Here is a 14,617-nt window from a genome sequence, read left to right as displayed (position 1 = left end):
ACCCCGGCCCGGGCTCCCCCCAGCTCTGCCAGCGCCGACCCGCAGCCCCCGTCACCCCGGCCCGGGCTCCCCCCAGCTCTGCCAGCGCCGACCCGCAGCCCCCGTCACCCCGGCCCGGGCTCCCCAGCTCTGCCAGCGCCGACCCACAGCCCCCGTCACCCCAGCCCGGGCTCCCCGTCTTCAGGCTCTCCCCATCCCCCTCTGCTGATGCCCCTCAAACCCAAACAGCAGCCCCCCTTCCGCATTATTTGTGTCCTGGGCCTTTCCTGAGAGCTGCCTGCGTTCGGGCAGGGGGAGCGCACGCCGCCTCTGGGGAACACACACCTGCAACCGCTGCCTTCCTCCTCCTCCACTAGAGACAGGTTAGGCGCAGTCCGGGGATTCCTGGCTCGCTGCTGGCCCAGCCCGGGCACCCCTCCATGCAGGGCCCCAATGCTCTTCCTCGCCAGCCCCCAGAGCCCTCGGCTACAGCCTGGCTGACAGCTGGCTGCGGCTCCCGGAGCCTGCTGCACCAACGCTCTGCCCATCCTTCCACTTCACTAAGCATCTCCATGGCTGTGACCACGCACTCGCCTGCCTGGGGGAGCCTGGGGAGAGCGGGCGGCTAACAGGGCCAGCACGGCAAGGGCCAGGAACAGTCCTCGGGGTCACTTCCCTCCCTCCACGTGCAGCCTGGGGACTGGCTCCAAGGAGAGTATGCCTGCAGCCTGGCCAGGGCGAGGGGAGACCAGGCTGGGGAGCTGGCCGGTGGAGCGACCACGCCCCTGGGGAGACACAGACGGGACGGGACGAGGAGCCCTTGGCCCCACTGGTCCCCAGCGTCGCCAGCCTGTGAGACATGCTCCCTCTCCCCGGCGCGCTGCGGACTGGCCCTGTTGCCTCAGCCGAAGGCAGCCCAGGGCGGGAGGGAGCCGAATGAGGCAGGAGTGAGGCTGGCCTGAAATGCCTTGGCACAGGGACCCGGCTGTGCCAGTCCAGACCCACAGGTGGCAGCTCCATCCCAGGACCAGCAGGGGACCTTAAGATCTAGGCTCTGCCGCGTGGGCCCAGCTCTAGCTCCAGACAAATCCAAACCCGGGATGAGGGGGCAGCGACTGCCCTCCCGCAGGGCCTCCTTTGCCAGCCCCGGCAGAGCCCTGAATAAAGACAGCCCTGCTTTCCCCCGCAGTGGGAAGTGACCCATCTGGGATGGGGACTGGCTGCAGGATTGCCACTGAGGTTTATTTCTTCCCTTCTCTCCCCCTGTGGATTAACCGCTGGGGGCCCAGTGGTGCCTGTTAAACTGACCCTGCCTGCAACGGAAGCAGCTCATTAACCTTCTCCTTCCTTCCGCCTTCACCACTGCTCCCTCCATCCAGGCCAGCTCTCCTCCCCACTCACAGGCACCAGGGGCAGGCGCTGGCAAAGCCCTGGCATGGGCGGGACGCCCAAAGCAAGCCTGTCAGCGTGGGACAGTGCTCCCCAGCACACCTGGGCCAAAGGATCCCGCAGGAGGACGGGGCTGGGGAAACTGGATCCTGGCAGCCCCGCAAAACCCGGGTCATTCCAGAGCCCCCAGCAGCACTGACAACGGCTCCTCTTCGCTGGCCCTCATGCCGTGCTGGGAGATCTCGCCAGCTGGCTGCCGCAGGGATGGGCGAGGCATTGCTCAGGTCTAGCGCCCCATCAGGGGTGGCGCCCCTCCCTTTGCAGCCTGTTCCTGCCTGGTCCCCAGTCTGCTACACAAGGGCCCTCTGCTGCTCAGGCTTGCTGGGCAGAGCAGCCAGTCGGCGTCTTTCCTCCGCACTCCAGGCTGCCCCCGGGAGCTCTCCCTGCCTCTCCTGCTTGGGAGTTGGAGGGCTGGGCAGATGGGCCCTGAGAGCCAGGGGGTGATGTTCTCTAGTGCAAAGGCGGAGAGGGAGGAGAAAGGCCCCACTGAGGAATCTGGGGCAAGGGGGATGCACCAGAACGCTCATGTAGCCCTTTATTGTGGCTAGGACCCACCAATCTGAAGCCGTTTCCTGGATCTGTGTCCTGCGAAATCTTTGCAGAGGCTCAGCCAGGCCGGTGGGCCCAGTGCCCACTCCCAAGCGAAGGGGCGTCTGGGCGAGCAGAACCCAGAACCTGCCTTGGAGCCTACAGGCCCAGGAACAGCCCCCCAGGGCTCAGCTATGGTGGGGCCAGGCCTTTTGTGCTGGACTAAAGGGAGCCACTTTGGCTCCCTGGCATCACCCAAGGCCTGGGCCAGGCGACCTTCCCAAAGGAGAGACCCACCCAACGGAGCTTAAATCCTGTCACCTAACCACCGCCTCAGCCAGATGAAGCAGCAAGTCCCCAAAGCGCCCGTCACCGCCTGGGCCAGACCCGCAGCAGAGTCTCCAGCAGAACCACCCGCAAGTTGGGAGGAAGGAACTAGCGTCCAGCTGCTCGGCTAGGCAGGCAGCCCGACACCCTCACACCCTTGCCCCACCGGAGAGACACACAGACCATCGGGCCTATTGCTGCGTTCTGCGCCCCGGGCCCAGATGGAAACTAACTGCTAATGGGGCACGAGGTGGCCCAGACCCCATGTCTGGGCAGGGCTGCTGTGGTTCTGCTGTGCCCGAGGGAGGCTGCAGAACCCAGCCCAGGCCTGAGGGGGAGAACACACCACCCCAACGCTGCTGCAGGAGTCCCCCCGGGCCTGGCTTCCTTCCAAAGGGCCCATCATACAGTTACCAGCTCTGGTGCATTCCCTCCCATGCCCCCGGTGCCGGGGCACCCCGGCTCCTGCCACGCTGGAATGCGCTCAGTGCTGGCACGAACCACAGAGAGATGCAGCCTGAGCGGGTCTGACAGTGCCGGAGCCTGGAGCCATGCCAGCAGGCTCTGAAACACGCCTCACCAACCACAGCCTTGGCACTGGCTCCTGAGGCCCCTAGACAAACACCAAAGCAGATCCCCAGTGACGTACAGCAAGCCACACGCTGCCCTGGACAGGGCTAAGGGATCTTCACACTCCTGATATGGGGGCTAGCCAAGGCAAAGCAGCCAGCTGGGTGCAGGGCACCCATCACAGCATCTCTCCCCGGCCAGGCCTGGCTTCCCCTTCCCTCAGCCAGGATCGCCAGTCACGCCAAGCTCAGCCCGAGGGTCTAATCCACCCAGCTTAGCTCACTCCTGAGCCCCGAGCCAGCTGGGTGCAGGGCACCCATCACAGCATCTCTCCCCGGCCAGGCCTGGCTTCCCCTTCCCTCAGCCAGGATCGCCAGTCACGCCAAGCTCAGCCCGAGGGTCTAATCCACCCAGCTTAGCTCACTCCTGAGCCCCGAGCCAGCTGTGACGCTGGCAGAGAGACCACTGCTCCAACTCCCTCTGTGCCCAGCAGCCCTCCTCCCTCCTGGATGGGCACATCCGCCACCTGCTTGCACACAGACCAGGAGAGGGCAGCGTGGCCCTGCTCTCCAGTTCATGCCAGGCCACAGATCCAGGCAGAGCCTCTTCAACTCGCTGCACAGAGGCTTGGACACTCAGGGGCAACTTGTACGTCCATGTACATTGTGAACGCCAGACACCTCCTGCTTACTTCGGGGCGGGGCTATTTCCGCATGGGACCAAGTACCTCTGCCATCTGCACACCTCCGGCAGGTTAGCCAGTGCAGACAAGGGCTCAGAGCAGGGCCCACATCCAGAGCCAGGGAACCAAAGCCAGCCTCCAGCCAGGGGCTGCAGGCACAGCTTCCGTAAGGCAGCCCCCATGGACGCTGGGTCTGATCTAGTGCTGGGTCTGCCAGGGCTCTCGCTGGGGGGCCTCAGCAAGGCACGAGGGGTGCTCAGCCGGTCGGGGCACACACAGTCCGGAACCACTTCTGACCCTGGTGGGGACCCTGGGGTCTGACCGTGGTGGGGACCTTCTTAACCGCTCTGCGCCTGTCTCCAGACAGACACCACGTTATAAAGTACATTCAGGTCACTGGATCGAGAGTGAAAATTATTAACGTTCACCTCCTTTGCTGTGCCCACACCTGCCCCGCCACTGCTCCCCTGCCCACACCTGCCCCGCCATTGGCCCCCAGGCCTGCATCCTGCCTGCACCTACCCCGCCACTCACCTCATGCACCCCCCGCCCACACATGCCCCGCCATTGCCCCCCCCACCCGACCTGCCCGCCTTTAGCCCCCCGCCTGCACCTGCCCTGCCATTGGCCCCCAGGCCCACATCCTGCCTATACCTGCCCCGCCATTCACCTCGTGCACCCCCTGCCCACACCTACCCTGTCATTCGCCCCTCATGCCTGCACCTGCCCTGACATTTGCCCCATGCACCCCCTGCCCTGCCATTCACTCCCATGCAGCCCATGCCCACACCCTGCTCCCCCATTCGCTCTTGCACGCCCAGCCTGCACCCTGCTGTTCGCCCCCAGGCCCACCCCCTGCTCCACCATTCACTCCTGGAGGCCCTGCCTGTGCCCTGCTCATCTGAATTCCAGCCTCAGTAGCTCGGGTGTGCTTTGATTTGCTGCGTGTCACGGTGGTGAGCACCCTGGGCTGGGGTCTGACGGGCAGTGCACCATATGAATTATACAGCCAGGCAATGCCACTCAAAGCACCCAACCCACCTCCTCCAGAGCCCCTGGCCAGGCACCCCACCCACTGTGTGCCACCTCTAGGCAGCGTCCTCTCTCTGTCCTCCACATCACCACCACACTGTCCCCCACAAGGTTACTGGTCCTTCCTGCCCAGCGCCAGGCCCTCCTGCGGGCTCCACTCCGAGCTCCACGGCGGCCAAGGGATTCAGCCGCAGGCCCCCAGCAGAACTGCGGAGAGGCCTCTGGCTCCGCTCCTCATGCTTCAAGGCCGCAGGCGGGCTGCCTACAGGGGCCAGGAAGAACTCACAGCTCCGGCTCTGCGGGGCCGGCCAGGCACAGTAGCGGGGGCTCTCCAGCGCTGGCCCTGCTGGGGGGTGCACTGCGCTCGCCCCACCTGCAAAGCACCTCAAAGCACTTCTCAGGCCTCAGCCCTGCCTGACATGGGGAGAAACCACGGCACCCGCCCCAGGCCACACAGCAAGGCAGCCACAGAGGCGGGAACAGAACCCAGAAGTCCGGGGCTCTCAGCACACAGCCTTGCGGGTGGGTGGGGGAGCTTACCCGCTTGCTGCACCACTGCCAGGGCATGTTCTGATGCCCACCCGCCTGAGGTGCTTGCTGCACCGACCCAACCCCGGGGCTGCGAAATCCAGCCAGAGACAGGCCTCCCCGCTGACCCAATGCGAGAGCCAGGGACCCGGGCGATCCCCCTGCCCGAGCCCTCCTGGGGCCGCAAGGAGCTTGGCCCCATTCCCGAGGCAGCCCCTGTCTCTCTGGGGCCGTGGTGGCTACCCAGTGCCACGCTGCAGAGCGCGAGAGAGTCACACGAGCCCCACCGCACGAAAGGTCCCCGGCGACCCGGGTCTTGGAGCTCTCTCCCACTCCTCGCATCGCAGTGATCTTCCCGCCACTACCACAAGGGGGCACAGGAAAGCAGCCCAAGCCCAGGGACCAGCCTGCTTCCCCGAGCTCGTAACCGGTGGCACAGGGGCTGGCAGGGAGGCCCGGTGTCGGGGGGCACGGCTGCCCAGTGACCCTCGGACACCAGCAGGGCGAGCCGGGGACTGACCTGCTCCCGCTGGAAGGGGGCATCAGGCATGGGGGCAGTGCAGGGCTAGGCCCCTCGGGGCGCCGAGGTCACCCAGCTAGCAACGTGGGAAGCGTGGCGTGGATGGCTCCGGTGTTTCTACCCAGAGGTGCAGCCCCACTCGGAGCAGGGTCAGACGATGCTGCAGGAGCAAGGCCTGAGAACTGGGCATGGCTGAATGTGCTTCCCCAGGTGGATCAGCCTGTGCCCCCCGCCCCGGTGCCACGCAGGTGAAGGCAAATGAGGGCATCTCCCAAGGAAGAGCGCGCCCCATGGACAGTCCCTCTCTTGTGGGCTCACTTAGAGGGAGCATCTCCACCACAGAGCCGCATGGGTCTCTCGGGGCGATTGCAGGGGAAGATGCCCCAATCCTCCCCGCTCACCTGCGTGACCCCGCTGCACCAGCGCTCAGCCTGCCCATTTACATAACCTGCCCCGGGCTCCGACTGCCCAGGAGGGGGCTGCAGGGGGTTGTGCCGCCCCCAGAACACTGGCACTGTCTAAATGCCAAGGGATGGGGGAAGCGCTTCCCGGAGCAGCCTGCAGTGACAGAAAGCAGGAGAGGAGCGCGCATCCACGGGGAGGGGGCTGCACTGAACAGCCCAGGCCCCCGGCTAACGACGGCAGGCAGAAGGGACACCCGCTCCGATGCCGCCTTCGCTTGGATCCTGCCACCCACCCGGCCCTGCAGCGCAGCGTTACACAACAGGTAGTGACAGAGAGGGGAGCCGGGCCGGCCAGTGCCCCCACCTGGCACCGTGCCCCCAGGTGAGCCGGCTCCCTGCCCCCTGAGCGATCCTTCCCAGCCCTCTCCGACTCCCGCAGCCGGGAGACCCCAGCGGCTCCGGCCCAGCCCAGCCCGGCCCCCCCGAGCGCACACGTACTGCTGTAGAGGGTGTCGATCCAGGAGAGGCGCGCCAGGCCCCGGTGGCTGAGCGGCTCCATGCTCGGCGAGGCGAGGCTGGCTGTCAGATCCTTGGCCACCGACACATCTCCCAACAAAGGCGGCGAGGGGAGGGAGGGAGGGGAGCAGGGAGGGGGCCAAGGGGAGCGGGGCTGGGGCGGGCTGGCAGAAGCCCGGGCAGCAGTGGGTCACGGCAGCCGGCGAGGGGAGCCCGAGCCAGCCCCTACCCTGCAGCACGGGGCTGCCTGCCGGGGGGAGAGGCTCCGCTCCGGGAAGGAGCCGCCAGTGCCTGCCAATGGCAGCCCGCACCTCCCCCCGCCTCCGCCGGAGATGGGGCGGGGAGCGGAGCCAGCCCCGCATGCAGGGAAGCTGGGGAGGGGGCAGCGAGCCCCTCTCTCCGTGCTCCGGCGCCACGTCCAGAGTCACCCCCAGGCGCTCAGCTAGGCTGCTGCCCTGCACCCCAGAGGTGGCTGCATTTCAGCATCATGACAGGTGACAGCTGGGGGCGAAGGGGGGGCACCCCATGCCGTGGGGCAGTGCTGGGCTCCGCAGGCTACCATCAGCTGCCCGAGTTTGGGGGGAAGAGGCTGCGGAGACACTGCCAGATGGTCAGGTGGCTGCAGGTGGCAGTTAGCTGGGTCTGCCGCATCCCTCGAGGCCGATGACCCCCTCCCCCAGCCATGCCGTGAGTATTTTTAGGGGGTGGGGGAGGGGCAAGAGGGGCCCTGTGGGTGGCCTAACCTGGACATCCGGCCCTGTGCCCCCTCTGCAGACTGAGAGCGCAAATTGGCAAGACCCCTCGAGGCAGCCCGGGCATGACTTCAGTCCACCAGCCAGGGGGGCCAGTAGTGCCAGCTGGCAGGGTGATGCCCGTCTATTGGAAGCCAGGCTGAGAACCAGCCAACTCATTCCACACAGGCCAGCGAGCAGCCAGGGACGTAGCCACCTCCCAGCACCAGCGGGCCCTGCCACACTGGAGCTAAGAGGCCAGAGGGGAACGGCCCCAGTGGCAAGGAGAACGGGTCCCAAGGAATGACCTGGAGGGAACATGGGGCGCGTGGGGAGAGCGGAGCCGAGGAGCTCGACAGGCCCTGGGACATCGCCATCTTCGTAGTCACTGGAGCCAACAGCAGCCATGGCAGCTAAGAGATGCATTTCTTTCCTCTCCTCTCCTTCCCGGGGCACGTCAGTGCCAGCCCCCTCCTGCCCTGGGCCGAGAGGCCCGAGACTGCAGCCGGGCACAGCCAGAAGGCGTACGGTGGGTAACCAACCCCCCCAGCCGGGGCACAGTAGGTGCAGCCATGACACTCTCCAGGACAGGGAAGTGGCACAGACAGCCCTGGATGTGGCATGGACACTGCTGCCTCCGGGCCTCACGCTGTCCTCACCGAGGGGCGCCGGCGTTTCCTGCACCCTGCGCTCACCAACGAGCCCATCTGCAGCTGACAGGGTCCAAGCATTTTAGTGCTTTGGACGTGGTTCGTGTTAGAGGCAGCTTCTGAAATGAGACCCCCCCCCCCACGCCCTCCGAGCGCTGGGCCCCCAGCCCCCTCGAGGCACGGTTCTGCCCGCTGGGTTGTGCGCCGGCCAGGAGGGCCCTGCCGCACAGGGTGCCGGATCAGCCTGGCACACACAGCCTCAGTTTGCCAGACGCAGCATGCAGGGAGTTGGGGAGGGCCCAGGCACTTGACAGACGCCCCCCCCCAGCCTGGGGCCTGGCACAGCTCCTGCGTCTGCTCCAGAAAGAAGCCTGGGTGGGGGACACCAAGCCCAATGGCCCAGGGTCACGGGAATGGTAGCACAGAGCCAGCAATGCTCTGGGACACAGCCCCCCCACCCCCCAGCAACAAGCCAGGGGCACGCTCTGAATGGGAGCCCTGCAGAGGTCGCTGGACATATGCTAACCCGTGGCCCGGAGCTCCCCCAGCTGGCTGCTCCCTTCAGTCGGGGGATGCCGCCGCCTTCAAGCAGCCTTGCCAGCAGCTCTCCTATCCTTCCCCTCACCCCATGAACCCATTGCACAAACTCCGGCCCAAGCAGGACAGCCCCGAGCAGGTCGCCTACACTAGGGGAATGGGGACAGGACGCCTGGGTTCCATTCCCAGCTCTCCCACCGACTTGCTGGGTGCCCGTGGCCAAGTCACTGCCTGGCTCTGTGCCTCAGTTTCCCTCCTGTGAACAGGGATGATACGTTCCCACCCCACATAAAGCACTGAGAGCTCCACAGACTGACAGCCTCGGAGGGGTGCTCCTACTGCAAGGGACACAGACCACTCCCTCCCATCCCCCACCGGCAGCCCTAGGAGAAAGGCTGTCGGTCCCAGCAGCAGAACAAGACCCCGCCGAAGCATCGAGAGCGAGACAGGAGTCCACAGACACCAGTGCCTGTCCCCACGTGCACCACGCCTTGCACCAGGGCAGAGGCACCAGAAGAGGAGCTGCCATCGGGCGGAGACTTGGGCCAGCTCCACTCCCTGGGCTTGGGAGAGAGCAGTGCCTGACGCCTCACCATGGAGCGGGCTCCCCGGGCCCCACCCAGGGCCATGCCAGCTCCATGTCCAAGCACAGCTTCCGCCCCGCCAGACATGTCCCACTCCGGGCACCGAGCAGCCAGCCCACCTGGGCCATCCCCCGAGCTAGGACGCAGAGATGCCAGACCCACTGCTCTGCGCTCCAGCCCTGTCAGCCCCAGTTCTGCTACCCAGAGCTCGGACAGGAAGGAGTTAAACATCCACCCCGCTCTGCTTGTAGCCCAAGGAAATGTGAACTGCCTGAGCCATCAACCCCAATATGTCAGCAGGCCAGCCAAGCGTGCAACCCGGAGCCTGCCCTGGTGCAGCTCGTGCGGGCGCATCTGCCTGCCTGTCCCGAGGCGCGGGACTGGCAGCGATCCCACACCCAGCCGTCCCGCGGGGAGAGCGCTCCCCCCACTGTCCCAGCCGTGGCTGGACCCGGTCATGCCCACAGCGGGAGCCAGGCGCTGGGGCAGAGGGTTACACACCAGGGCCTGGCTTGGAGGGGGCGGGGAGCCGCTCAGACCGAAGTGCCCGCGCCAAGCAGCGTTACAGGGCACCAGCCCCATGCCGTGGGCAGGCCTTCCCCAGGCCCATCCCAGGGCACAGCCTGTCCCCCCCGCACACCTCCCCAGGCCACGGTTCTGTCCCGGCAGACCCGGCTCACGCTCGCCTCACGGTGCTCAGCGTGGTGCACCAAACACGGCCAGCGGGCCTCTCGGCCATGGCTAATCCAAAGGCACAGGGCGTGGGCTACGCACCCTTGACGGGCACCAGGAGTGGCACGGTCCGGGAGAAGCCTGTGCCCCAGCCCGAGCTGCCAGTCACCAAGCAGGACCCGAGGCGGGCAGCGTGGCTTTTCAGAGAGCTTTGGCAGTGCAGGGGCTGCAAGGCACAGGGCCCTTCCCCACGCCCAGGCAATCTCCCCGGTGCACTGCTATTGCTCACTGGCCAGCCAGCACCTGACTGGGCTGGCTTGGGAGGAGCTGGAGCAGCGGCACAAGCAGCCCCCCATACCCTCCCCGGCACCCGATTCCCATCTGCCATCATTGCCCAGCGTAGCCTGGGTCCTCGCAGCCCCAGGGCCGCTAGCCTCCCCTGGGGCTCTCTGCGCAGTCCTGGGCACGTGGCCAGAGAGCAGGGCCCCGGCCAGCCCTCCCTGTGTGCCCTTGCCTGGGCATATCGCCCCAAATCACCTCCCTGCCATCACAGGCCTCCCTCCTTTGGCTAAAGCTGGCCGGCGGCTGGCCATGAGGGTAGGGCTGGTGGCTCGCTGCGATACACAGGAGGAACTAGGAGGAACTGGCTGGTGCCCTCTGGCCCCTGGCATCTCCCATCCCCAAGTCTGAGCACCTGCCCCCGGTGGTTACGCTCTAGCCGAGAGCACCCAGACATTGGGCGGTGCCGCGCCAAGGACCATGCGTTTGGGGGGACCTGTGCATTCCCAGACAGCCCTGGGGTTAGGTCAGTCCCCCGTCCCCGTCTCTCGCTGTGTGCCATCCTACCTGCTCCTCGCCCAGGCTAACCAAGGGCTGCCCTGCCCCCCCCACCCCGTTCCACCCATGGCCAGCTGGGGGAGGTCTCATGTCTGGGTTGAGTTCAGCCCCCTGCCCCCACAGCACTCACCGGGCCAATGGCAGTGGCGGGGGGGCAGTGCCCTGGGCCCAGGGAAAGGAGGCTGGTGACTATGCTAGGGGAAAGCCATCATGGCGGGGAGCCCGGAGCCGCTAGCAGGATCGACACAGCCCCAGCGCCAGGCACCGCTCTGCATCCCCACGAGAGGCCCAGGCTGCCCCGCCTGGGCTGGCAGGTTGGATCAGCACCAGAGTCCCCGCTGGGGCTCATTGCCAAGCTGAGCAGTGAGTCACCAGGCGGTGAATCACCAGCACAAGGTGCAGGCCGGGATGACGCGCAGAGAGCTGCAGTTATCCAGGCCTCACACCAGGCTCTGTACGGATCTGAGCAGCTCCCCGCACGCAGCCAGTGTCCCCCTGCACACACAGCGTAACAGAGTCCGGAGGGGGGACCACAGGCCTCCATGGCCAGGCAAGCAGAGCTCCCCCCGCTCGCTCACAGGCCAGTGCAGGGACCTCAGGCCCCAGGGCAAGGTCCTGTTCTGGATCTGTGCTCCGGGCCAGCAGGGTAAGGAGCACCTGCCCTGCTCTCTAGCGCCCCGCTCTGGCCTGCGCACAGACTAGCTGTGGCCAGACCCCCTCCCTCCAGTGCAGGGGCTATGCAGGGGAGCCATTTGCAGGACAAGGAGCCTCTCCGCTCGGAGGCCGACAGGAGCCTGGATTCTGGGGTCAGCGGCACCCGCTTGGCATGAGGCGATGGCCCCCAGCAGACTGGGGGGACCCCAGCTCCATTCCGCCCCCCAGCACTCTCAAGAGCACACAGCATTCCCCTGCCCTTACGCTGCACTGCTGCGCCCCACACCAGAGGTGGCCGCACTTCTCCCTATGTGCCTCATTAAGAACGCTGCCAGCGATGGGCACGAAGCCCTCCAGGGCCCCTGCGGGGCGAAAGCACCATAGAAACAGCCACCGTCATCCTGCTGGGATTCGCTGCAGGGGCGGGAGGAGGGGGTGGATCTTTGAAGAGTCACTGCCACGTGCCAGGCTGCTACACTCACATCTGCCAAGGCCACACGCCGCCCTGGGCTGCAAACTGCTCCGGCTTTTCTCCGCCGCCTGCAGCGGGATGGGGCTACACGACACCGCAATGCCCCGTCTGACCCCATCCAGCCCGGCTCCTCCCCAGCCCCGTGCCGCAGGCTCTGCCCTGCCAGCCGCTGGGCAGTACGGAAGGCTACAGGGGATCAGGCAGGACAGAGCTTCCCTCTCCCTGAGCCCATTGCCGCTTTAAGGACATAGCTCCCCCACCCTCGGCAAGTCTGGTAACCGCAGCCTCGGCAGGCTCCCCAGTGAGCGTCACCTTGTGGCCTGATCCCAGTGATGCAGAGCCAAACTGCGGCACAAACCCACAGAGCAAAGGGCCACAGACCCAGCCGCCCACCAGGCTCGGGAAGCCTTCAGCTTAGCTCAGCGAGGAACCACAGCGCGGCCAGGCCCTGCCCAATGGCCAGCGCCAGGGAGCGCCTGAGGGGACGGGGAGAAAACACCAGCCCCCAACCCCCCCCTCGGGGAGGCCGTGGCACCGCAGCCAGCATCACGGACACACCGCACCAGTCAGAGCAGGGATGGAGGTGCCCCTCTAGCCCAGGGTGGGTGGGCGAGCGGCTACCCCAGACCGCACCATCAGCTGAGTCGCCTCTGAGCTCCCCGCCCGGCTCGGTCTCTGGAATCTGCTTCCAGCCTCCGTCTCATGGTGCCAGGGAGAACACAGAGGCCTTGCTGCCCACGCCCCACCCGGGCCTGGCTGCCCTCTGGCCTTGGGGGGAGGCCACGAGTCACGCTCTCCACCACCCCCATGCAGCCCTGTCTGCTCCGGCTCACTCACGCCGATAACAGCCAGGCTCTGGCTCCAGCCCCACTGCAGCCAGACCGCACCCAAAGCTCGAGGGATGGGGATGCAGGGAGGCTTCTGCCAGCCCCAAGCCATCCTGACCCATGGTTCTCAGCAATGCCCTGTGGGCATTGCTTTGGCCACACACTGCCCATTATCCTCGGTGCTCAACTGGCCCTCTTCACTGTGGTACCTGGTGTGACGAAGCGGGACTGTTCTTAATGTTTCCTCTGAATAGTGTGGGGGTGCCTCAGTTTCCCCTAGGCAGTTCTTAAGTATCTAGGGGGTGGGGTAAGGGTGTATGATCGTTGCAAAGCCCTAGGGGGCAGGTGTGTGCAGGGGTCTGGACACAGAGAATGGCCGACACCCTGTTTCCTGGCAACTGATGGCCTGGGCCTTCCCCCCTGCAAGGTGAGAGCTGAAGGGTTGGAGAACAAAGGAATCCGGTGACCTCCTGGCCCAGGAAAGGGACAAAGCCCAGAGGAGGGGGGGCTGGAGGGAGTTTCAGTTTGGGGCTGGCTGGGACATGGAGTGAAGGGCAGACGTGGTTGTCTGGCTCACTGCCCCCCAAAATGGACCCAGCTGAGGGGTCCTGTTCTCTGTACCTACAAGCTCTGTGTTAGACCATGTTCCTGTCATCTAATAAACCTTCTGTTTTACTGGCTGGCTGAGAGTCCCGTCTGACTGCGGAGTTGGGGGGCAGGACCCTCTGGCTTCCCCAGGACCCCGCCTGGGCGGACTCGCTGTGGGAAGCGCACGGAGGGGCAGAGGAAGCTGAATGCTCCGAGGCCAGACCCAGGAAGGTGGAAGCTGTGTGAGCTGTGTGTCCTGCAGACAGGCTGCTTGCAGAAAGGAGACTTCCCCAGAGTCCTGCCTGGCTTTGTAGGGAGCAGTTCCAGAGCAACGCCCGGGGACGCCGTGACACCTGGGTACCTAAGGAAGGGAGCACCGCAAGTGGAAATACCCCCCATTCCAGTTCACAGAGCGATCGCCCCATGTGCCAGGGCCCCCAGCCTGCCCTAGAACCAGACACTCCCTTTCCGAGGGGCTCGCGCTCCTCTGCCACGCCCGCCCTGCCAGCAAAGGTCCCCCAGGGAACGGCAGCATGAACCCTGCCCGTGCCCAGGAGCAGCTGCTGACCTGGTGTGAGGATGGGACGCAGCAGGGAGGGGGGAGTGTTGCCCTGGGAATGTGCCCTGGGGATGGGAGACCTGAGAGTCTGTCACCTGAGCCAGGAGGGGGCGGGGGAGGTGACACCTCTGCCCAGGAATGTGAAGACAGGCTGCAGGAGAGAGCCTGCTGGGGGGGGTTAGTTTCAGTTTGGGGCTGGGTGGAGGAACGCAGGGAACCCCAGGGCTGGGGTCTAAGCTCTCTGCTCCCCCAGAAGGACTTGACTGAGGGGTCCTGGGTGGCTCTGTTTTGGACTGTGTTCCTGTTGTCCAATAAACCTTCTGTTTTACTGGCTGGCTGAGAGTCACAGGGAATCCCAGGAAGAGGGGTGCAGGGCCTGGACTCCCCCCCACTCCGTGACACCTGGCCATTCAGCGGGAACTCCCCGGGCTTTGGAGCAGGCAGCCGCACGATGGGCGTCTGAACCAGGCCCGACCTTGCACTCAGCTTGGCTCTGGCCCAGAACGGGAAAGCCAGGGAGGCAGGCGTCAGGGACTGGATCCCACCGGGGCAGCCAGAGCTGGAATGATGCAAGGGAACAGCTCTGGCATAAGTATGGGAGGGGGAAGCGGCAGGGGAGGATGGACCAGCCCCTGCCTCGGGACGTGGGGCAAGAGAGGTCAGCTGGGGCACAGGCAGGGGGCACTGCTCTCTCAGCTCCAGCCCCTAACTCCACAGGCGGCTCCCCACCACGGCGAGAGACTGCACGAGACCTTCTCCCTGGCCCATGGGGCATCCAGCCTGCTGCTGCCACATCAGCCCCCTGACTCTCCTCTCCTGGGGCCACATCCCTGAGCCCTCCAGGGAGAACACGGCAGCATCCCACTGCGCCATGCAGACCCCAGGGGGGCAGAGCAAAGGGAAGGCTCCTGCTGCAGGGATAGTGCCAGGCAGGCCCAGCATCTCTGCCCAGCACTGTCCAATCAGGCATC

The 14,617-nt window shown here is 66.0% G+C and overlaps 1 protein-coding gene across 3 annotated transcripts in view; it reads right to left on the bottom strand.

Moving 5' to 3' along the window:
* ABR (ABR activator of RhoGEF and GTPase) overlaps window positions 1-14,617 on the bottom strand; it is a 103,610-nt gene that overhangs the window by 59,491 nt on the left and 29,502 nt on the right. The window contains exon 1 of one of the 3 annotated variants that reach the window (XM_073315150.2): window positions 6,518-7,144. The exons of 1 other annotated variant lie outside the window; for it this stretch is intronic. In XM_073315150.2, coding sequence (XP_073171251.1) covers window positions 6,518-6,578 — 61 coding nt within the window. In that variant the 5' untranslated portion in view covers window positions 6,579-7,144. Of the gene's footprint in view, window positions 1-324; window positions 368-6,517; window positions 7,145-14,617 lie in introns of those variants that run through there. One more of the 3 variants, XM_073315152.2, reaches the window with a different exon arrangement.

The sequence above is a fragment of the Lepidochelys kempii genome, chromosome 17, assembly GCF_965140285.1.
Source record: "Lepidochelys kempii isolate rLepKem1 chromosome 17, rLepKem1.hap1, whole genome shotgun sequence".
In the NCBI taxonomy this organism is placed as follows: domain Eukaryota; kingdom Metazoa; phylum Chordata; order Testudines; family Cheloniidae; genus Lepidochelys; species Lepidochelys kempii.
The sequence above is the reverse complement of the archived record's forward strand: the minus strand, read 5'-3'. Positions and strand labels throughout refer to the sequence as shown.